This window comes from Anguilla rostrata, chromosome 8 (genome assembly GCF_018555375.3).
Source record: "Anguilla rostrata isolate EN2019 chromosome 8, ASM1855537v3, whole genome shotgun sequence".
NCBI lineage: Eukaryota > Metazoa > Chordata > Actinopteri > Anguilliformes > Anguillidae > Anguilla > Anguilla rostrata.
In genome coordinates this window covers 48,715,758-48,739,114 of record NC_057940.1, presented here as the reverse complement: position 1 = coordinate 48,739,114, position 23,357 = coordinate 48,715,758, and the positions used below count along the sequence as shown (strand labels likewise).

The 23,357-nt window shown below is 49.7% G+C and overlaps 1 protein-coding gene and 1 long non-coding RNA gene across 14 annotated transcripts in view; both read right to left on the bottom strand.

Annotated features, from left to right (window-relative positions):
- The window catches only part of LOC135260196 (myocyte-specific enhancer factor 2D homolog), a 34,234-nt gene extending 12,843 nt beyond the window's left edge, over nucleotides 1-21,391 (bottom strand). For 11 of the 13 annotated variants that reach the window (XM_064345388.1, XM_064345390.1, XM_064345394.1 and 8 more), the window contains exons 1-6: nucleotides 21,174-21,391; nucleotides 13,277-13,414; nucleotides 8,163-8,373; nucleotides 7,446-7,502; nucleotides 2,250-2,428; nucleotides 851-880 (exon numbers count right to left, since the gene is read on the bottom strand). In XM_064345388.1, the coding sequence (XP_064201458.1) occupies nucleotides 851-880; nucleotides 2,250-2,428; nucleotides 7,446-7,502; nucleotides 8,163-8,373; nucleotides 13,277-13,414; nucleotides 21,174-21,347 (789 nt within the window). In that variant the 5' untranslated portion in view covers nucleotides 21,348-21,391. Of the gene's footprint in view, nucleotides 1-850; nucleotides 881-2,249; nucleotides 2,429-7,445; nucleotides 7,503-8,162; nucleotides 8,374-13,045; nucleotides 13,184-13,276; nucleotides 13,415-21,173 lie in introns of all 13 variants that reach the window. The other 2 variants (XM_064345389.1, XM_064345391.1) reach the window with 2 other exon arrangements.
- LOC135260226 (uncharacterized) lies at nucleotides 18,058-20,931 on the bottom strand. Its single transcript, XR_010331514.1, has 2 exons — nucleotides 18,548-20,931; nucleotides 18,058-18,466 (listed from the first exon to the last, which is right to left on the bottom strand). It is a non-coding gene; the product is annotated as an uncharacterized LOC135260226 (long non-coding RNA).
- Nucleotides 21,392-23,357: the final 1,966 nt, after the last annotated feature.

Sequence of the window (23,357 nt, the reverse complement as noted above, 5' to 3'; positions counted from 1 at the left end):
AAGCCGTTTCTCAGCGCGCAGGCCTTTGGTTAGCGGCCTGCTGCTGTGGCGGCTAGCACAGCTCACGCACTGTGGAGCTCACCCCGAATCCTGGTTGGATTTACCGCCATGAGAGGCACCCCTGAGCTTCAAGAGGCCTGAAGCAGAGTTTCATTTGGGGTGGGGGGTGGGGGGGGAAGCGGTTGGGGGTGGAGGGGCTATTTCAGATTTCAAACCCTGGTCATACGCTAAGATGGGGCACTATGCACAGTGTGTATATTACAGACAGGATGTGGCAGCACTGTGTGCATGTACAGTACACACACACACACACACACACATATGCTGCTGTCTGGTGTGTACAACCTCAGAATATAAGGTCTGAAAAAGTGCCTATTAAACTAAAAAATGCTTGTCACTGGGCACCTCCCTGGGCATATACCCTATAGGTACATACAACAGTACCCCAAGCCAGCAATACAACTCCTTTCTACTGTTTTTGCTTGTCTAAGTAGATATAGAACACTGCTGCACTTTCAGGGTACATTTGGCAAATTTGTTCCCCAGAGAACAAAAATGTACCTCCACTGTACCTTGATCTCTCAGAGTGCAGAGCACTGACTGACATCGTACGACTGGCTATTCAGCGATAATCCAAATGTGGATCCGGTGTGCTGGTCACCGGCCGCCTCCCTGTAGAGATGTCAGCGGGTGGGAAACTGGGGAGGGGAGGGGTGAGGGGGGGGGGGGGGGACAACCATGGCGACCGTGCCACTAACACGCATGGGGGATGAGCACTAACTAACGATGAAGATGGAGAGCAAGACAACGGCCACGATGAACACACAACAAGTCAGGAGAGGCCATTCACCTCGCTCACCAACTCCAGCTCCTCGTCGGTCTGTCGTGGGGGGGTGAGAAAGGGGGGGTTATATCTCATTACCAGCAGACCGGTCTCTGATCAGAGGACCCTCAATCTCCCCACCCCACCCACCTCCACCCCACCACATTTGAAGCTACCACACCTTTTCTCCTGTATTCAATCAAAACTGCCATCGTATTCAAGGCAAATCTCAAACCGGGTAAAAAAGGTAAGGTTTTTTGATTTATTTTCTTGGTCAGGCTGTTTTGGTGGCTGGGAACTCCAGGGAGTTGAATCCATGGAGGTTTCATTGCAATATGATGCCCGATTCATCCCCAAAAGTTTGTTTTTGATTGAATACCACTTTCCATCGAGGAAGAAGTGTTTCGTTACTACATCAGGGGCTCGTTTAAATCGAATCCACCGGGTTTGTTTCATCACTGCAATTTCTCAATGACCAGAAGACCTCGATACTCCAGGTCTCTGGAGTCAGAAGAACAGTGTTATGTACATTTTTACAGATATTTAAAATGTGCTGTTAGGGATAGGATGGAGAGATGCTCAGTAAAGCAAGACCCTAAAAGAAGAAAGAATCTGGCAGGAAAGAAAGACTAACACCATAACAAGCATATCGATCAAATAACCACTTCCATCTACGTAAATCCATTGCAAAAGTAGAAAAAACATTTTCTTTGTAAACGGCTGTATATGGCTTGACACTCGCAATCAAAATAAGAAAAAAATGTTACTTATAATTAAAACTAAAAAAACAGGCATGCTCGTTCTCTTTGTTCTAACTGGAGTCAGACGCAGTGAGGTATTCATGTAACAAATGTGCACCACAGCGGTTTTATTAAAATCACCCTCCCCCCCCCCCCCACACACACTTTACACAGAACCTAAAAGGCCCAGCACTCTCTCTCTCACTCTCGCTCCGTGTCTCTCTCCATCTCTGTCTGTCTATCTCTCTCTCTCTGTCTCTCCGTCTGTCTCACTCTCACTGTCTCTCTCATTCTCTCTCCCTTCCTTCCTCCCTTTCTCTCTCTCACTCTCTCCCTCTATCTCTCCCCCTCCCTCCCTCTGAGTCTCTCTCTCTCCCTCCCTCCATCTCTCACCCTCCCTCCCCCATCCCTCTCAGTCTCTCTCTATCTCCCTCTCTCCCTCCCTCCTTCTCTCTCCCTCTCTATCTCTCCCTCCCTCCCTTTCTATCTCTCCCCCTCCCCTCCCTCCCTCTCTCTCCTTCTTTCCCTCCCTCCCTCTCTCTCTCCCCCCTCTCTCTCTCCCTCTCCCCCTCCCTCTCCCTCCTCCCTCCTCCTCTCTCCGTCTCTCCCTCCCTCCCTCCCTCCCTCCCTCCCTCTCTCTCCTCTCTCTCTCCATCTCCCTCTCCCTCCCTCCCTCCCTCTCTCACCAGCTGCATCAGGCTCTTGCCGCTCTGTGAGGTGATGACCCGGAGTTCCGGCTTGCGGCTGTTGGCCATCTGAGGGCTGGGAGGGGGCGGAGACTTGGCCGGAACTACTTTCCCCAGGCTGTTGCCGTTGGAGACAGACAGGAGCCCCGGAGAGGCCCTGGCACTAATGTACCCGTTTGCTGAAAATAATCAGAAACAAACAAAAAAATAATAATCAATTATATATTTCATACACACACACACACACAGATTTTCACAAACACTTTTTGGCAGGTAGATCTGTAACTGATCCCACACACGCGTACGTGTACACGCGCGTACACGCGTGCGGCAGCTCGCCGCGGCCGTGCTACAGCGTAAATCTTCACGCCCTCTCGCTCCGCGATGGCGGCGGCCGCCTGTGAGCGTGACGCACAGGCCCTTTTCCGTGGCCCTCAGCCAGGGCGGGCCCTTCAGATAAGGGTGTATTATTAGGAGGTGAGTCAGGTTCGGGACATGTGGCCCCCCCCCCTCCTTGGCCAGGGCGGTAAGGCCCCGTCCTTGGGACGCTTCCCGGTATCGGGGGGGGAGGAATCCTGCGAGCGGAGGGAACACCCCGCCGGGCCCGAAAACGCAGCCGCGCGCGAAGCCAACGGACGCACGCAGGGTCTCAGCGCCAGAGACGGACACAGGAACAGACCGCAGCGGCTGAGAGAGGCGGAGGAGAGAGAGACATACACAGACACAGAGAGAGAGAGAGAGAGAGAGGGAGAGAGAGAGAGAGACCTACACAAACACAGAGAGAGAGAGAGAGAGAGAGGGAGAGAGAGAGACATACACAAACACACAGAGAGAGAGAGAGAGAGAGAGAGAGAGAGAGTGTGTTTATGATTCTTCTTCCTCTTATTATTATTATAGTGTTGTGGGTCATACTTGTTGCATGTTGTATATGTGGTCTCCATGTTTCTGCGTATTATATGTGTTGCTTTGCCAATGTGACTGTAATTGTCCTGCCAATGAAGTCAACTGAAATTGAAGTTGACAGAGAGAAAGAGAGAGAGGGAGATATTCGGTTGGGAAGGCAGGAGGGAGCGCTGGCTGTTTACACAACGACCGGCCGACATGACTGACGGACACACCTGATTGGCTTCTCCCCTCGGTGTGCGACGGACAGGACAGACGGACGGACAGACAGACTCTCTCAGCTGGTCAGACGTGATGACATCAGCTCACATTAATCACGGAGCCATCTGAGGAGCCTAGCAACCATGCGCAACAAGAACCCGACCGCACAGAACACACCCAACGCTGTCACAAACGTACCCCACGTATGCCAGCAGCACACCTTCGAGTTGCCGTCGTTTAAATAATAAAACTTCCCTGTTCAAAGCTGAAATCACGGCGCTCAGCTGTACAGGGTACACAGGATGCGACAGCGCAGGGCTCTCGAACCCGGGTCCAGGAGAGCCACAGGGGGGTTCGCCGCTTTCACAGTCTGTTCTGTTGCGCGGCACTCAATCGATCGGTGAGAGCAGGTGATTACACGGGCGGGTCAGACCACCTGCTTCACCGGGTCTGGCAGCTTTTTTTAAGGAGGAACTGAACACAGCAGAGCATGAGGTTTGCCAGGACCGGGACTGGTCTGTAGGTTTTTTAAGGTGTGTGTGTATATGTGTACGTGTGTGTGTTTGTTTGTGTGTGTGTTTGTGTGCAAGCGTATGTATGTGTGGGCGTGTTTGTGTGTATGTGTATATGCGTGTGGGTATGTTTGTGTGTGCGCATGTGTATGTTTGTGTGTGTGCGCGCGTGTGTGTATGTGTGTTTGTTTGTGTGTGCGTGTCACTGGCTGTAATGTGGTGTAATGTTACGTGTGCTGGCTATGGTGGGTGTATCAGAGCCCCTCTCTCTCTCTCTCTCTCTCTCTCTTCTCTCTCCTCTCTCTCTCTCTCGTCCCCAGGCCAGGCGAGGGGCTGCCAGGAACGGCCGGAATGGGGGGTGACTTTAATGGCGACATTCCCGGAGCGAAGGCCTGAGCTGGACAGCTGGCAGCTGAGGGGCGGGGCCGAGGGAACGGGGCGGGGGGGTTGAGGGGCGCGGCCCCTTTCATCTCCGCCTCCAACAGGTATCGCCAGGTTTCCGCAGCGACCGACTCCGATTCGCGAGCTCCTGTACCCCCTGCGAGCCCGGGAGCGCACCCCTGTCCCGCCAAGCGCTCGCTTCTCGTTTAGAAACACCCGTTTGGACGGGCCGGTCACATCTGTAGGCCCTTCAGTAGTCTGACAAGTCCTCTCCTGAATTTTCAGTCACGTATTTATCTACGTACGGCTGAACTTCATAGGGGCGACATAGCTCAGGAGGTAAGAGCGGTTGTCTGGCAGTCGGAGGGTTGCCGGTTCGATCCCCGCCCTGGGCGTGTCGAAGTGTCCTTGAGCAAGACACCTAACCCCTAACTGCTCTGGTGAATGAGAGGCATCAATTGTAAAGCACTTTGGATAAAAGCGCTATATAAATGCAGTCCATTTGAACTTCAGGACAGGTTTCCCCAGAGAAAGGACAATAACGCGACACTCAGCCGATTCCACTTGGCTTCTCCCGGGCGAAAGGGAACTGTTTGCAACCGTAACGAAGGAACTTCTTCAATTTGCTGGATCCTCTACCAATTCCCCGGCTACTTTTTTTTTCGAGCGCTTGTGGGTGTAAGTGGGCTTGCCAAGGAGCCTGTGTGTGTGTGTGTGCGCGCGAGAAGGCCGCCAGGCCACCCGTCTGACCTCGCGGAACAGGAAGCGGAGGCCGAGGAAGGCCCGTGAATCTCCCAGCATGCCCCTCAAAGCCGCCGTTCTGAAAACGTTCTCATCGGGTTTCTTTTTTCGAGACGGCGACCGCGGGAGCGAGCAACGAGGTCGCAGAACAAACATCGCCGCGTACGACCGCGAGACTCGGACGATCGCTCCCCAAAACACACGGCCCGGCAGCTTTTAATTCCCATTTCAAGGCCACCCGCGGGCACTCCTCGAAAATAAATAATAAAAAAGAAAGACCAAAGCCCGTATTTAATAAACACCAGTCCATAACTTTTACCAGTAAAAAATTAGCATTACACCTTTTTTTCTACAAATTCAGTTTGGAAAGTTTGTTCTAGTGATTTCTGAACTCATCACACTGTAATTGTAGCGTAAAAAAAATTAAGGACAGATATTGACTGAATCCCAGCTCTAGTTTATGGACTGGATTCAATCGACATTTGGGATTCAATCAACATTCGTCCATAACTTTGGCTTAAAAAAAAGTGATTGTTCTGCTCATCGAGCGCGCTCTGATAGGTGCGGGTACTCGTCAAAACTGTGCTTTTGAGAAGAGAGAACAAACAACAGAGGGCCGCGAGCCGAAGTTAAGACGAACGATGATCTGAACCCGGGCCTCCTGCACGCTCGACCACGTCCCCCCTGACGGGGGAGAAGAGCGAACTCTCCTCGGATCAGACGCGGAAACGCCGCCATCGGGAGGCGGGCGCGGCGCGGCCCGATGGCATCCGCCATGTTTTTATTTCCCTGAGAAGCAGCGCAGGTGCCTTTTAAGGAGAGGGAGAGGAAAGGGGTGGGGGAGGGGGGGGGGGCAAAGAGATGTGCGGCAACAGCTGAGGGTAAAAAAGGAGGGGGGGTGGGGGGTTGGGAGTAGAGGTGTTAGTCCAGACCATTCATGTCTACCCCACTGCTTCTCTCGTTCGCTCCCTCCCTCCCTCCCTCTCTCCCTCCGCGTGGATACAGCCACACCTGTTCCCTGCCCAACAGCTGAGGCTCTTAGGACCCGCATTCAAGCTCATAAACAACTCAGCAGAGCAGGAGAGAGAGAGAGAGAGAGAGAGAGAGAGAGAGGAGAGAGAGAGAGAGAGAGAGAGAGAGAGAGAGAGAGAGAGAGAGAGAGAGAGAATGAAAAAGAGAAGACTTTCAACAGGCCTTCATTTGAAAGCAAAGACAAATAGCGCGATTACGTACTGAGGTTCCTCTTCGAACCTCTCCCTCACTACCCATCTTCGCCGTGGTCTGAAGACTCATCGCTTCAGACTATACCTCGACTAACTACCACCACTCTGTATATTTCATTCTGAATCCACCCCCCCCCCCCCTTTCATGACACTCGTTACATGTTCTCCCATCCCAGCACTTTTTGGTCATTTGTATTTGTCCTAATATTGTAGCTTGTTCTTCTGCCTAGTTGGCTTTGCAGAGGTTAGGTCAATAGTGCTCACTGTGTGAACTAAACTGTGTTCTTGGCTAGAAATAGCTGTACAAAATAAGTATTGTACCTTACTGAACCTGTGTTTTGTAGTTGTCCATGACCATGAAATGCACTTTTATGTACGTCGCTTTGGATAAAAGCTTCTACCAAATAAATGTAATGTAATGATTTAATTCAAAAAATAAATATTATTAATCTAAAAAACTTCATGAATAGAGATGAGACAGAAAGACAGGGAGAGACATAACATGGTGTTCAATTCCTCTCCGCCTACCCGGACCGACCACAGCTCAATTAATAGACCTTCGGGTCCGATCGCAAAACTCTGACGACATTAACGCAGGTTTGCCGGGGTGCGACGGATTATTCCGCCCGCACGCTGCGGTCCCAGCCCTGCGTGTTCAGGTGCGTACGCTCGCCTACTCCGACCCGGTTAACCTGATGGCCGGACGCCCGATCCTGCGCAAGCCGGAAGATCGCTCCGGTCGTCCGTCCCCTCCGTCCGTCATAAGCGCCGGCGCGTTGCCGTGGAGACAACCACGAAGCGGCGCGTGTTTTTTTTCCGCTGCAGCCGCCGGTGTTTCGCACGGAGAGTGCAGTCGTGTGGGGGGGGTGGGGGGGTGAGGGGAACGGGTCATGCGGTTGTTCGCGGATACAAGATCACAAAACCCGCTTCTCAACGAACGAAAAATAAAAAAGGAAAAAATCGTTAAAAAAGAGACGGTTCTCCGTTGGGCCTCCCGGGTGAAAGCGCTTTGGCGGTAAGAAACGGGCCGCGATGCGCGGCGGACGGCTCGGGAGCGCCACAGCACCGCGCTGCGGCGGGTCTGGCTGCTCGCTAACGCGGCTACGCGGTGCCAGGGGTGTGCGCAGTCACCCAGGCGCCGGTCCGTGACCGAGCTGGCTTTGGGGTCCGCAGCTAACCGCTCGTTCCGCAGCCCGCTGCGGGGTACGCGGGTCGTCCTGGTAACGGTCACTCACCTACTGGACTTGGACAGCCCCCGTTCGAGTTGTTGAGGTCACCTCCCAAAAGTGCACCTATGAGGGGGGGGGGGGTACATAAAGAGCATGTGATCACTCAAGATTATTCAGAACTACTCATGATCAATCACAAACAAAAATCAGCCTCTGACATACTTCCTGTCAAATGCAGTTGCCTAGCTTATGTTATATTAGAGGCAGAAAACAAAGAGGAACTCCACCAATCAGAAAGCATGCCGTTAACACCCATGACAATAAAGTGACTGATGACAGGTGGACACTTTCTGGCTATCCTACTTGGATCCCTTTGGCAATTGCCAGGAAGTAAGCAGAAAACATCCACCAATCACAGCGCTCGTTGTTACACTGGTTGTTACCAACGTACTCCATGATTGGAGGAGCTTCTCATTGTTTGCTAGCAGTAAGGTGACATCACTACTGTACTCCAGAGAAGTGAAGGATGTAAAAGAACATCAAGGACAAGGAGCTGGACGGAAGAAGATGGAAACATCATTTATACAAACTGAGATGAGAGAGTAAGTGCTCTTATTGGTCAGTTTTGGCAGTGTCTTACACATTCAAATGAGATGGTCAAGTCAGTAAAATCTGGAGGTAAAAATGCTTGGTTTTTGTGTTCTCTTCTCTGATAAAGCTGGAGATGAACCACACGAATCAGGAGAGAGGCGTCGCCATACCAACCACGGCCGTTTTGCTCACCTGCGCTGGCCGGTCGCTGCGGTAACCCTGGAGACACCGTGTTCCTCTGGAGGGCCGGTTGCTGTGGCGACAGGAGGCGGGGATCCGAGAGCGACGATGTCACAAAGGAGGTGGTTACCAGGGTGCCGCCGGGGTTGCTGAACGGCAGCGCGCTCTGATTGGACACGGGGACGGTGACGGGCATGGAGAAAGTAGGGGGCGGGACAGCCGACTGAAAGGGGGGAAAGGGGTGGAGAGAGGGCAGGTGCGCGCGTTAGACGTCTGCTTGCATCCGTCCGACAACCCGCCCACGAGCGCGTCCATCTTCACATCTCACGGCCACACGCGAGGCAGGCTTTCTTGCTCTGCATTTCAAGCAGCCCAACGTAACACACCCGCAAAATGATCGCTCCAGGTTAAATCAGCCATTTGTCCAGAATCGTGCACCTCATCGCACAACGTCAACCTCGTGCTTAAATTCTGCAGCACATCTTACTCAGGAGGGTGTGAGAGGTGTACGACTGGCCCAAGAGCCCATGCCAGCACAGCACAGCGGTAATGCAAGGCTGCTTCATATCAAACTGAATAACAACCAATTGGAAGCATCCTTTAACCCTCTGAGGTTTTTTGGAATGTTTTTTCTTTTTTTTTTTTTCAAAATTCTAAGCAAAACTTGTGACATCGGCATTAGAATGTCCAGTTGAGAACATTCCAGTCATGTGCTTGTCATCTCACACATTAAAGAGTTAAAAAAATAAAGTTGGAGCATCTGAGACAGGGAAGGGGGAAACAGATTAAAAGGCCAGAACACATTTCATACACAGTAGCCTGTGTCAGTTAGGAAGCCCGGCTCTCCACTGATAGTGATTTTTCTCCTAATTATAGTTCTCCTCCGGTGGGGGGGCGGGGGGACTCAGAAACACCGGCACTCTCCAGTAACTGCTCGTTTAAAAAAAGGTCACTAATCTTCATGAATCAGACAGTGGCCTCCCTTGTCGCTCTACATTATCCCCAAAGTTTTCCCAAAGTCACACGCGTCCTCCGAACGGCTCTCAATGTCCTTTATTCGGATTTGGGGAGGGGAAGGAGGGGGCGCGGCCTCAGGTTCCCGTGCAGCAGACGAGGCGCAGGGGTCGCCGGTTCGAAAAGCGGCACGCGCACACAACACCAGATCAACCTGCTCTGTTCCTCTCTACCGCGGCCCTGAGGCGAAAGGTAATCAGTGACCCGTCGCAAGCGCTCGCCAGGCGTCCGGCGGACGGCGGGTTGGCCGCGCGCCGAGATCGGAGGAAGCCCGGCGCCGAGCAGAATCGACCGCGGCGGACTGTTCGCCGGGCCGGAGCGAGGCGGGCGCTGAGCCGGGACCTCTGATTCAGCTCCGCCGTGTCGGGAGTCGCTGAGCTCGCGTTTTTTTTTCGCCGGCGGGCGATCCGTCACCGTGGAGGAACCTCGGGCGTACCGCGCGAAAAACCGCGCGAAAAAAAGCTCGCACGGCAACCTACTTCCACTCGTTCCTGCGCGCGCGCAAAAAAAACCCAAAAAACTGGGGCTCTATATTTAGCATGTGGAGCGGACGAGGTCTCTGTCTCTCCGAACGGGGCCCGCTTCGCCGAAAGTCGGTTCCTCGCGGCTGTTTCGTCCGTTTTTTTTCTCGCCGTCCGACAGAAAACGGGCTTGGAGACCTCGGCCTGAGAGTCCCCGATTCGAAACGGGCCGAGCGGCCGACGCGGGGAGCGGCTTTGTCGTTCAACAGAAACGCTAGCGGCCGCCGACCTAAAATTCCGCTCGGGGGGGGGGGGGGGGGGGGGTTTGCTCGGGAATTCCAATTACGACATTTTCCCCGGTGAAAAACGAACGCCTGCAATGGCCGCTGTGATTCGCTCAGACGCAGGCTATCGATCGCTAGCGGCGGACTGCTTTTCCCCCCAAGACCGTCTGCACAATCACAAAAGGCACGCAGGCCGACCGGCTGAAGAAACAGGCTATGCATTTCACAAGGACTCGCGTCTCAATTATAGGTTAACACCGCCTGCAAATTAGATTATCAAAGAGCAATGTGCTGTTTTATCTAGATGGAGAAACAGTCGTTTTAAAATCACACACTGGACGACTGCACACAGCGGACAGACACACTTTAGGTTACAAGACCAGCTCCTTACCCATTACATTACACTGTTGCCCAAAGACCACTTTAGAAAAATACCAAAAATCTGCACACACATAGCTACACACATAGGCCAATCTATCCTTCACCAGAAATCATGCCGGAAGACCTTTTTTTTTTTTTTTTGATACACCTACAAATCAATTTTTCAGAGTATTCTAACTCTGGCCCAAACTCTGAACATTTTCTAATTAGCGCTGATTGGTTAATCATATTTTATCATTGGAGGAAAGTGCGCTGGTCGTTAAAACTCTCATTACTGTAGTTAAAGTTAATTATTAAAGTTATTTTTAAATGAGCTTTTAAAATTTAGGCCCGCATTTAGACATTTAACACACACTCATAACCAGAGCAATACACAAGCGTAAATGTATACACAAGCACGGATTCACTGCATTAGTACTATGCCTTGATTTCAAACTCAAATTTGAATATTTACAGTTTTGCATACAGAGTCATCGTTGGCATCTCAGCACAAACCAAGCATGGACCACAGCACACACAGAGCCAACTGCACGATGACATCACCACGCACGCTCCACGGTCTGTAGCTAAACCAGTCAGGATACATGTAGCACACTGTTAATCAGAAAGGATCCGAAGAAACTGGGGAGAATCGCGGGAAGCCTCACTCTCATTCGATGACACTCAGATTCACAGAATGACTTCATAATTGGCTTAATGGCTGGACCAATGGGAAGCATTGTTTGGCGGTACCTTATCATCGTAAATGAATAAGAATCTAAAACATGTTTTCAGTGGTTCTGTAGATGCTACGCATGTTCATGGCTGTAACCCAAGAGCTACTGTGACTGTTTCCTCCAAACCCCCCCCCCCCCCGATCGCCCAAACGCCTGCCCTCCATTGTACGAGCCGCCAAGAGCATCCCCCTTCCCACCCAACCACCACCACCACCGTATGGAATGCCTGAATGCTCCAGCATCAGGACCCCTCCAGAGTCCTGTCAGAGACCCGTACGAGTCCCAGTTCGATTCTGACCCACTGTTCTGTCCCACTGTCCTAGAAGCCTTAGAGGGGGAGCTTCCCCCCCCCCTTCCAAATTCCGCAAGGGCGGGGAGGCGAGACCGAGCTCCTCACCTTTGACAGAGCTCTTGAAAAGCTGTAAAAAGGTTATAGCTCCAGAGCAGCACCGCCACCCCCCTCCACCCCTCCACCCCTCCCCCCACACCCCCAAAATCCTACTGTGAGTGCAGGCTGTTTATTCATATGGAAATGTGAGAGATTTTACACTTGTAAGCGTATCCGTCACGGTTGTTGAGCAAAAACACACACCGCCCCCCGCCAGCTCTTACGGGCTTTGTGGGTGCCGCACTGACATATATAATTCACAACATACCACGAGATCAAACGATTAGTTCCGTTCGACTAGATGACGGGTTGCTCTTTTTTGTTTAGTTATTTTGCTCTCCGAAACCGACAAACATCTTTTTTTTTATTTCTTCAAGAAGGCATTCCTCCATGCAAATGTAATGAAGCCTAAAATATGTGCTTTTGGCAGAGGCAACGACTATAGCTTTTTAAATGTTTTTCTCTCTCACTGCAGCGGGCAAAAGATGTAGCTTTTCCCACAGTTAGTAGTGTGGACTCTCACAGATAACAGCACACGGACGACAAAACTGCGATGTCACATTTCCTGGTGAACGTGAGTGAGGAGCTCCACCAATCATGGAGCATGTTAGTAACACGTGGAATCCTCACAGCGATTAATTGGTGTTTACTTTCTTGGGGTAGTGTACTTCCTCACACCTTTTGTGTCTTTTGTGTATTACCTGGCAGAAGCCAAAAATTATCTACATATCACACCCCCCCCCCCCCACTTCCAAGCTGATATGGAGGTGTCCCTCACCCCCCCCCAACCCCACACCAAAAGAAATCCTGGATCAACCCATGCTGTGCGAATGATGTATGATAGACAGGCAGCTATGAGGACTACACCGACTACAGCCTGTGAGGACAAAGGGCGGCTGTACTTTGTGGGAGAGGGGCGAGAGGTCACCTGATCAGATGGAACCAATCGGAAGAGGGGCATTATGACACGAGTGCACGTGTCATAGCCTCTCTCTCCAAGGGGCAAATTCAACGCCCGACCACAACATCACATGGTCCACAGGGCCAGGCCAGGGGGATGAATTAAGTGGTAGACAAACAGATGCTGTTTGTTTACCACTTTAAAAAGGCACAAAGAAAGGTGGTTTGCAGGGGAGACCGTTGGAAGGTACCCTGCGGTAAGGCGAGCTAATTAGCATTAGCCTGGTAATCTTCAGACACTTAGCCCGTTAGTGTTAGCGAGGGGAGCCTGCTGCACTCTACAGACTCGTTAGCATTAGCAAGTTGAGTCTGGTGTGCCCTACAGGCATTTAACCAGAAAGTTAGAGTTAGAATCTGAAATTTGTTGCACTCAACGGAGGATTAGCCTATTAGCATCTCCAGGCACTCAACCCGTTAGCATTATCGGCTTCCGCTTCTTCAGATAACCATCACAGTCCATGCTTTTCTCAGTCTGGATCTTGTGGGGGGGGGGGGGGGGGTTGGGGCCTGACTAAGCCCTCCTGAATCCCAAAATGGTCAGACAAACACTCAGTGACTCAAACCAACCGTAGTGCTTAGCAATGGGGAACACCAGCACTGGTTCATACGAGTTAGCGGAAGCACACGTTGGGTGAGTGTTTGTTGTTTTTTGGAGCTTGTCACTCCGATGCAGCCGTGCTCCAGTACTCACTGACAGCCTATAGCTCAGCATCATTTTATCAAACTCCTCGTCGATCTTTTTGTATTTCTCTTGGGTGCAGGGCGTGACCGGGCGCGGCTCCTCCGCCTCGGGGCTCTCGCACTCCCGGTGCCCCTTCTTATTCAGAGCCTTCGCCCCCGCGAGCGAGGGAGGGAGGGAGAGAGAGAGAGAGAGAGAGAGAGAGGAGCAGGTTAGAGGAGAGGGTTGGGCAGGACAACTCACTCCGTAGCGCTTGAAGAGGATGTCCAGGTCCTCGTTGGTCTTGCGGAACTTGTCGTCGTTGAGGGGGCTCTGGTCGATGGAGTCCTCGCCGTCCGGCTCGGGGCTGTCGCAGCCGTTGAAGCCTTTCTTTCGCAACGTCTGCGTCGCGACGCGCAAAGGTGGGCGAAGAGGGAGAGGAGGGAGAGGAAGAGGACAGACAACGTGACACGGCCGTTCGGTTCTCAAGCCCCGTTTCCTCCCAATTCATTCTCCTACCCGACTAGCAAGTGCCACTGACAACACTGCCACTGCCACCACCATAATCATCATCATCATCATCATCATCATCATCGTCGTACTGCATTCGAAAGATTTAGCGCCACAGGACTGCATGGAATCAAGAAAACAACCGACAAAGATTCCAAGCGTGAGATTTTTAACCGAAAGTAACGTAACTTGCGTAACCTTTTCCAAACAACCGTTCAGTAACAGGATAGAACGTTAAGGGCAGCCACGCATTATTACAGGTTCCCATTGCATTATGAATCTGGCCCTCCTGGGATTTCGGGTCACCCTATAGAATGCCCTCGCGGTTACCTTTTACCTGAAACCAGAGTGGGGATATTTCTTTTCCATAATGGTTTGTTCAGTTTGTCGTTTTCTTGCTTGTAATCTTTTTAACCGCAGTGCTGGAGGCCAACTGTCCAGCGAGCACTGTCAACAAATCAGCAATATAACCCCAGGACACATAGCATTAATTATGGGTAAAACTTGTCCAAAAAAAAAAAAAAATATATATATATATAAGCAAAATATCCTCTCAGATCACGGCCATAAAAACCAGCAGGCTGGCTTCAGGGCCTAATACTGTTTCTCATCACACAAGAGAAAAAGCACGCACACACACACACACACACACACACGCTAGTGGTGCTTTTCAGACAGCGTCACTGTGCATTAGTTAGGCTAGGCTGTGGTAGGCTTGTCTGCGCTAAGTTAGGCTAGGCTATGGTAGGTTTGTCTGTGCTCGGCTAGGCTAGGCTATGGTAGGCTTGTCTGTGATCGGCTAGGCTAGGCTATGGTAGGCTTGTCTGCATTCAGCGAGGCTAGGCTATGCTAGGCTTGTCTGCACTCAGCAAGGCTAGGCTATGGTAGGCTTGTCTGCACTCAGCAAGGCTAGGCTATGGTAGGCTTGTCTGCATTCAGCGAGGCTAGGCTATGGTAGGCACACCATCACCCTTAGTCATACCCACTCTATCTTTATCTCTCTCCCACTACTTTCCATCTCTCTATCCTTCTTTCTGGTGCTCTCTTCATTCATTTACTCTTCATACATCCCCCCTTCTCACTCTCTGTCTTTTAAACAGGGAGGACAGGAATCTATTTCATGTCTTTGGCATAACTCAAAAGGGAAACACACTGGAATTCACTTGGTAAAGGAACGCATATTTTCCAAACTTTCTTTTTAAAGTTGAAGAGCGTGTGATGATGAATCATCCAGTGGGTGGTATGTGATCGGTTAAAGTCCGTGCATCGTCAGGGGATGAATCTCTCTCTCTCCAAAACTGCAATCAGTTCTTTTCCATTTGACCAAGCTTAATGAAGTACATTCTTAATTTGCCAGCCTGATTATCACCGGACTAATTGCCTAATTTAATTAGAATGTAATGGAATATTCTAATTGTGGCTGGGTTGTGATTTCTTTTTTTTTTTGTATAAAAGTGGGTCCCTATGAAATAAGAATGACTGACAGATGGATTCATAGGTAAGGTACGTATGTTGGGTCCATTTCAATCATTTTTGTCCAAAATAGCCAAAATCGTCACCATTTGTCCAATCCCTGGAGCCTGGATTCAAGCAACGGAGGTGCAGAGAACCCCACAAAATGTCACCCCCTTATGAGCTGTTGGGTGTGATGGAACCATCGCTATTGTCAGATTCATGGCGGCCCCCATCACTGCAGATGTCACAAACCCTCCCCCTTCATCGTAATACTTATAATCATCTCACCTTCTCTGTTTCCACCTCTCTTCTGGCACCTTTACCTTTCTCTCCATCTTTTATTCTCTCCATTCTCTATCTCTTTTCCCAATTTGCCTCTCTCTCTATCTATCTGTCTCTTCTCATGCCCTGTCCCTCTATCTCACTTGATCCACCCCTCTCTGCCTCTATCTCTCTATCTCTTGATCATCCCCCTCTCTCTATCTCTCTCAATCTCCCCCCACCTCTCTTTCTCTCTCAACCCCCCTCTTTATCCCTCTCAATCTCCCCCACCTCTCTCTCTCCCTCCCTCCCCCTTCTCTCAAATTCAAATTCAAAATGCTTTATTGGCATGAAATACACTTGTACTTATTGCCAAAGCGTACACATAGAAACAGGAACAGGAAACATGAAATACGAACAACATTGTGGAAACGACAACAATGCAATACATTGGCTATACAATAATAACAATAATGAAATCATAACAATAATAATAACAATAATAATAATAATAATGTAAAAAAAAAATCAAAAAAATTTTTTAAAAAAAAAGATAGAAATGAATAAATAATTAAAATAAATATATTTGTGGTGGTCAACCAGTGTCCCTCAGGTTATGGCAGGCCGAGATGTACTTTGCTGCTAGTGGAGCCGTTGGCCTTTCTCCTAGCAGGATTTGCATTTTTTCCTCATTTGTTTGGGAAAGGAAGTCTTTTATAATTAGAGAAAATTTGTTGAAATAATGTGTCCTAATTTCTGAATATTTTTCACAATGTAGGAGAAAGTGCATCTCTGTTTCCACCTCTCCTGTCTTACAGTGACCACATATACGTTGTTCTTTTGGTAACCATGTATTCCGGTGTCTGCCTTTTTCAATTGCAAGTGCGTGGTCACTGAGCCTGTACTTGGTCAGGATCTGCCTCTGCTTTGTATCTCTGACAGAGAAGAGATATTCAGCCAATTTGTAGTCTCTTTTTAGGGTCCGATAGCAATCTAGTTTGTTTTGTGTTTTGGTTACATTATCCCAATATTCCAGATAAGAGATTTTGGTCTGTTTCATTACTTGGTTTACTTTGATTTGTTGGTAAGCAGTGCTGGTATGAAGCCGGTCTGTGATTTGTGTTAGTTGGGTTAATGGGTTAGTCAGCTTCATTACCAGCTGACTGAGGGGACTCTTTTCATGACTGAGCTCTTGGGCTTTCATTGCCTTAAATTGCAATGTGTCTTGAGGACTTGAATTGAGGTGCATCCAGAATTTTAACGCTCTTTTTTGGATGTGAATCATTAATGGATAATGGCCTAATTCTGCCCTGCATGCATTATTTGGTGTTTTCCTTTGTACTTGTAGGATGTTTCTACAAAATTCTACATGCAGGGTCTCTATTGGATGCTTGTCCCATTTGGAATAGTTCTGCTGGCTGAGTGGACCCATACCTCACTTCCATACAGTGCAATGGGCTGAATTACACTATCAAATATTTTTAACCAGATTTTAATTGGTATAACAATTTTTTGAAGTTTTCTTTTTATAGCATAGAGTGCTCTTCGAGCTTTTTCTTTTAAAGCATTCACTGCCATGTTAAAGCTCCTGATGCTGTAATTGTCAGACCAAGGTACGTATAATTTAAAGTGTGATCTAGGGCGGTGTTGCCTAGAAAAAACTGGAACCTGTTTTCCTGACATCTGGCTTTTTTCTGGAAGATCATTATTTTGTCTTTTTAAGTTTACTGTCAGTGCCCAGTTCTGACAGAAATCCTCTACCAGAGCTAGGTTCTGCTGTAACCCTTCTTCAGTGGGAGACAGCAGAACCAGGTCATCTGCATAGAGTAAGAATTTTACTTCCGTGTCATGTAGGAGGAGGCCCGGGGCTGTAGACTGTTCCAACTGCACCGCTAACTCATTAATGTAAATATTGAACAGTGTTGGACTCAGACTACAGCCCTGCCTTACTCCCTGTTTTGGTGTGAAGAACTCTGTTCTTTGGTCGCCAATTTTCACTCCACATTTATTTTCTGAGTACATTGATTTAATTATATCATAAACTTTACCCCTACACCACTTTGGAGAATTTTGTAGTATAATCCGTCATGCCAAATCGAGTCAAATGCTTTCTTGAAATCAATGAAGCATGCAAAGATTTTACCATTTTTTGTTTTGTGGACGTGTTTATTTATTAGGGTGTGTAGGGTGTAAATATGATCGGTGGTACGATGATTTGGGAGAAATCCAATTTGACTTTTACTCAGGACATTGTGCTCGTTAAGGAAGGTTACAATTCTTGAATTGATGATACTACAAAATACCTTCCCCAGATTACTGCTTACACAAATGCCTCTGTAATTATTGGGGTCTAATTTGTCTCCACTTTTATAAATTGGGGATATAAGCCCCCGGTTCCAAATGTCAGGAAAGCATCCTGAACTCAGTACTTGGTTGAACAATTTAAGCAGAGCGTCATGCATTTCTGGGGTGCTATTTTTTAGCATTTCATTTCTAATTCCATCAAGACCACTTTCTTGACCAATCTCTCTCTTTCTCTCTCTCAATCCCCCTCTCTATCTCTCTCAATCTCCCCCCACCTCTCTCTCTCCCTTCCTCCCCCTTCTCTCTATCTCTCTCAATCTCCCCCCACCTCTCTCTCTCTCCCTCCTCCTCTCTCGTGTTACCAGGGTAAGAATCCTCAGCAGAGCGACTGGCTGGGCCGCTCTCTCTCTCTGGCCCCTCCCCCCCGTTTCAGTCTCACCCAATCATCAGCGTGCTTCCTCCACCCACTCCCTCCCCCTCCCTGTCATCTCTCTGCCTGCCTGCCCTCTATCACCCTCCTTCTATCCCTCTCTTCTCTCCTTCATTCCACTTCTCATATTTTGCCTGTACCTCTCTACTCTTTATTCCTCAGTCTATCTCTCACTCTTCCTCTCCTCTCTTTCTCTCCCTTTGTTTCCCTCCACATGCTGTCTCCCTCTTTTTTCCTCTTTCACATTCTCTCAATTCATCTCTCTTCCTCTCTGTCACAATTAATTTCACGAATGCTTTACTGACATGACATTTAAATACAATGCCAAGTTTTATATAAAAAAGGGGGAATTGTTGCTCACTCTCTCCCTCCCTCTTTTTATTCCATTCTGCACCTGAAGGTTCATGAATCTTCTGCACCTGAAACGTCCTGAATCTTCTGCACCTGAAACGTCCTGAATCTTTTGCACCTGAATCCTCCTGAATCTTCTGCACCTGAATCCCTCCTGAATCTTCTGCACCTGAATCATCCCTCCAGAATCTTTTGCACCTGAATCCCTTCTGAATCTTCTGCACCTGAATCCCTTCTGAATCTTCTGCACCTGAATCCCTCCTGAATCTTCTGCACCTGAATCCCTCCTGAATCTTCTGCACCTGAATCCTCCTGAATCTTCTGCACCGGAATCCCTCCTAAATCTTCTGCACCTGAAGGCTTCTGAATCTTCTCCACCTAAATCCCTCCTGGATCTTCTGCACCTGAAAGCTCTGGAATCTTCTGCACTTGAACCCTCCAAAATCTTTCACCTCCTCTCCTTCCTCTTGCTAATACCACAAGGCCACCCTAAAAAACCCCCCACCAAATGACTTCATTGTTCACCATGCATCCTAAGGCTACGAGCTAGCACATTCCTATTGACCTGGTCCCTTGGCTGAGCGGTCAGACAGTAATGTTAACGGTAATGGGCATCTCCGCTATGACTCCTGCAAAGTGCCACCGATCTGATCACAATGTGTGGCACTACGAGCAGCAGGAGAAAGGTGAGGCTGTATCCAGGCAACCATGGGTCACATGACCAACCCCCCCCCCCCCATTGGTGTCTGAGACAGATTAGGAATGGGAGAGATATGACAGGCCTTAGGGACATCTGTAGAATCTGTTACAGCAGGCTTAGCCCCGCAGAGAATCACCGGGGCAACCAGGGACTGAGCGTGGGGGTGGAGGGGGGTGGGGCGGGGGTGGGGGCTGCCATACTTCTATGATGATGTCTATACCTCACTGCAAGAGACCGTGAGACAATATCTCCCATAGAAATCTCACCTCATACGCATTCATATACAATATTACTGTATCTCCTCAAAGTGTCAGCACAAATTACAGTATAAACACACACACACGCACACACACACATACACACGCACACACACACACACACACACACACATGCACACGCACACACACGCACACAAACTTGCCCTTCCACAATTCACCCCGTTAAAAACCCAAACACAGACTGTGCCAGCGACTAGGAAAGGCTGTCGAAGTCTAGCACGGTTGCCCTGCAGAGCACACATTCAGGCCACTCGTCTCAGCCGATGTCCCTGACCGTGCAGTTCTGCGTCTTTGATAGCAATGGCCCACCAAAGGGGCAGGAGCTTTGCCACAGCACTCCAGTGCACAGAACTGAGCGCGCTCGGCAGAGAGCTGAACTGAGCGCGCTCAGCAGAGAGCTGAACTGAGCGCGCTCGGCGGAGAGCTGAACTGAGCGCGTTCGGCAGAGAGCTGAACTGAGCGTGCTCATTAGAGAGCTGAACTGAGCGTGCTCATTAGAGAGCTGAACTGAGCATGCTCGACTGTAAGCTAAACACTCACGGTGCCCTACAGTCCCGCACACACACACACACACACACACTCACACACACACACACACACCACCTGGATCTGCCCAATGGCACTTTGGAAAATCTCCATCTTCCATTTTTCCCCTCTTTCCATCCTCTGTTCCCTACACTCTATTTCCCTTCCTCTCTCTCCCTCTCTCACTCCTTCTTTCCATCTACCCCGTCCCTCTCTTCTCACTCCCTCTCCATTTCTCCCACTCATGTTCTCATTCGCTCCCCCTCTCTCTCTCGCTCTCTCTCTCTCTCTCTTGCTCTCCCCCTCTCTCTCTTGCTCTCGCTCCCTCTCCCTCTCTCTGTCTCTTTCTCTCCCTTTCTCTCTCTCTCCCCCTCTCTCTCTCAGTCAGGTGGATTAACACACTCTGACAGGAGAAGCAGACTGCCCACACTCTCTGCATGTGTGCGAGAGAGGGAGGGAGAGATGGAAGGATGGAGGGAGGGAGGGAGGAAGGGAGGGAGAGAAAACCAGCTCGCAGCATGAGACTGCGAGCTTCTGTTTCTGTGTAAGCAGCGACAGTTTAAATGGAATAAGGGGGAACCCTTACAGAAACAAACTTACAGCAATATACTGCAAATATGCCGCTCTTTTAGAGAATACAGCAAAAAATATATAGCAGTACGTTATTAATATACACATTGCAACATGTAAAATCAACAATAATCTGTATGTCGCCTTATACTGTAAACAGATGTGTTAAAAGTAATATATTGATAACAAATTGTGTTTCAACATATTCCAATCCTGCAAGGGAAACGTCTTCCAAGATTTTTGTGAACGCTACTCAACCCTGGTGTATCGGAGGCGACCCCCCCCCCCCCGAACGGGCCTGATGCATCCACAGGGAGCGCCGTTCTGCCATTTTAAGCGGAGACTGGAAACTGGGCCAATGACAGTCGCCCCTGTGGACATTACTCTCACACCCCCAACCTACCAGAGTAACACGGCAGTGGCACAGACGAGCCGGTCCCACCCCAATCAGGAAAGAAGGGGAGATACCCAAATGAGAAAAGCCTAATTTAACCTCCCTCTCAGCGCACAAGGGGCACCCAGGAACCACCCCATAGCCAAGCCCTCCCTGACTCTGACCCCGTCCCCCTGTCCCTGGCACCGCCCACTCATCCCCAGGTTCTTCTGCACCCTGCCCGCGGCACCGCCCACTCTGCCCGTGGTACCGCCCACCCCAACCTGGCCCCACCCACAATACCACTTACCCCACCGCACACCTAGGCCCCGCCCACCCGACTCGTGACCCCGCCCATTCCCACTCGAAGCCACGCCCGCCCTGCCCAGGCCCCGCCCCATTACCTCGATGATGTCGGCGTTGGTCCGGCTCTCGTGCGGCTCGTTGTACTCGGTGTACTTGAGCAGCACCTTGTCCATGTCGGTGCTGGCGTACTGGAACAGCTTGTTGGAGTGATTGAAGATGATGAGGGCGATCTCGCAGTCGCAGAGCACGCTCAGCTCGTACGCCTTCTTCATCAGCCCGAACTTCCGCTTGGTGAAGGTCACCTACAGGGAGGGTGGGGAGGAGAGATAGATGGGAGGGAAGCAAGAAACGGGAGAGGGAGAGGGGATGAGAGGAGAGGATAGAGATAGATGGAGAGGGAGAGACAAAAAGAAACAGGGGAGAGAGGGAGAGGGAGATGGAGAGGAGGAGGGATAGAGATAGATGGAAACAGAAAAAAGAAAGAGGGAGAGAAGGAAGGAGAGAGCAGGACAGAGAGAGAGGGTGAGAGATAGAAAGGGGAAGGTTGAGAAAGAAAGGAGGAGAGACACAGAGGGGAAGCGACGCAGAGCATGAGAGAGAGGGATGGGAAGAAGAGGGGACGGATGATAGAACGATAGAAGAAATGTTGAATTTGGGTTAAACGGGGGAAGAGAGAAGCAGAGGAGTGTGCAATGCAGAGAAGAAGGAAAGTGAGAGAGGGGAGAGTAAAAACAGGGCAAAATGGAGGATGGAGGGGTGAGAGGGTGGGAAGAGAAAATAAAAAAATATCTCAGATCAAACACACGGAGGGAGGACGTCTGACACTATCGGACCCTGAGAGTCAGGAGTCAGGGGGCCCAGAGTCTGGGGGCCACAGCCAGAGGGCCACAGCAACACCTGATCTGGAGCTGAATAACTGAGCAGTGATAACAAAGCGAAACGCTGCACAGTCATAGGGGTGGGGGGTGTTGGGGGGGACGGCGCATTTCTGCACACTATGCTCCACGCTGAGGGATTGTGGGATTGTGTCAGGCAGGATCAAAGGAGAAGCGCAGAAAAATGTGCTTCTCCTTTGAGAGAGAGAGAGAGAGAGAAAGAACTAGAGAGAGAGAAACAGAAAGAGATAGAGAGACATAAATCTGTGCCACTCCAGAGTTGAGCACCAGGGTTGCTCAATCTCTTGCCATGTCACATACTGTAGATGTCTCTCTCCCTGCTATGTTTTTCACACACACACACACATACACACACACATGCAAATGCACACACACACACTCACACAACACACACACACACACACAAACACACATGCACACACATACACAGACACGCACGCACACACGTACATACACACACATGATGGACGCACGCACACAGACACGCACAAAGGAAAGTGGGACAGGCACTCCGGAGTCTCTTAGGGAATGAAAGACATGAATGAAAGAGAGAGGAAAGAAGGAGAAGAATGACAACAGAAAGCAAACAGAGCAGCTGGCTGGTGTTTATCTGCTAAAGACAGAACAAGCCGTTTTTACACCTGACTGACTGTAGCCTGTGAGGGTGACATCACATTACATCACATTGTGTTATACTGAGCATTAATTACACTGTCACCTTTAAAAAAACTAATGCTATAATATCCATCTATACATCCATCCGTTGTCAATACCCGCTTTGTCCAGTTCAGGGTCGTAGGGCGTGCTGGAGCCTATCCCAGCATGCATTGGATGAGAGGTAGGAAATACCTAGACCGGTCACCAATCTATCGCAGGGAATGCCACAATATACACTTAAACAATGTTAAAAAGAGACTGCAAGATAATGAAATAGACCTGCTTCGGAAAATGTATAATGTCTGTCATTTAGAATGCATTTTCCCACAAGCCTCCTTGTTACCATGGTGACAAGGTATCTTAAAGGTATGCACTCAAGTGGCTCTGGTAAGATCTGTGGGCCAGTATTACAGACACAGATTAAGTCTAATCCTCAACTAAATCCAATTCTGAATGGAGACTCCGTGATGCTGGCCCCAAATGTGTTCGCTGGCGACAGGACCAATAATGGACGAGAACAGGCCTTTATCACACTTCCTGTTTCCGGGAGGTTGGAATTCAGTGAAGCGGTGTATCTGTACTTCCGGTTTATCGAGAAGCAATGGCCGAGTCCTCTCGCGGGTGTTACTGTAGTGCACCTGGCTGCTCTATCTCAAAGCAGAGGCATCCTTACCTTAGTTTTCACGATTTCCAGAAAGACAAAGAAACGCGGAGCACCTGGGTGAAGTT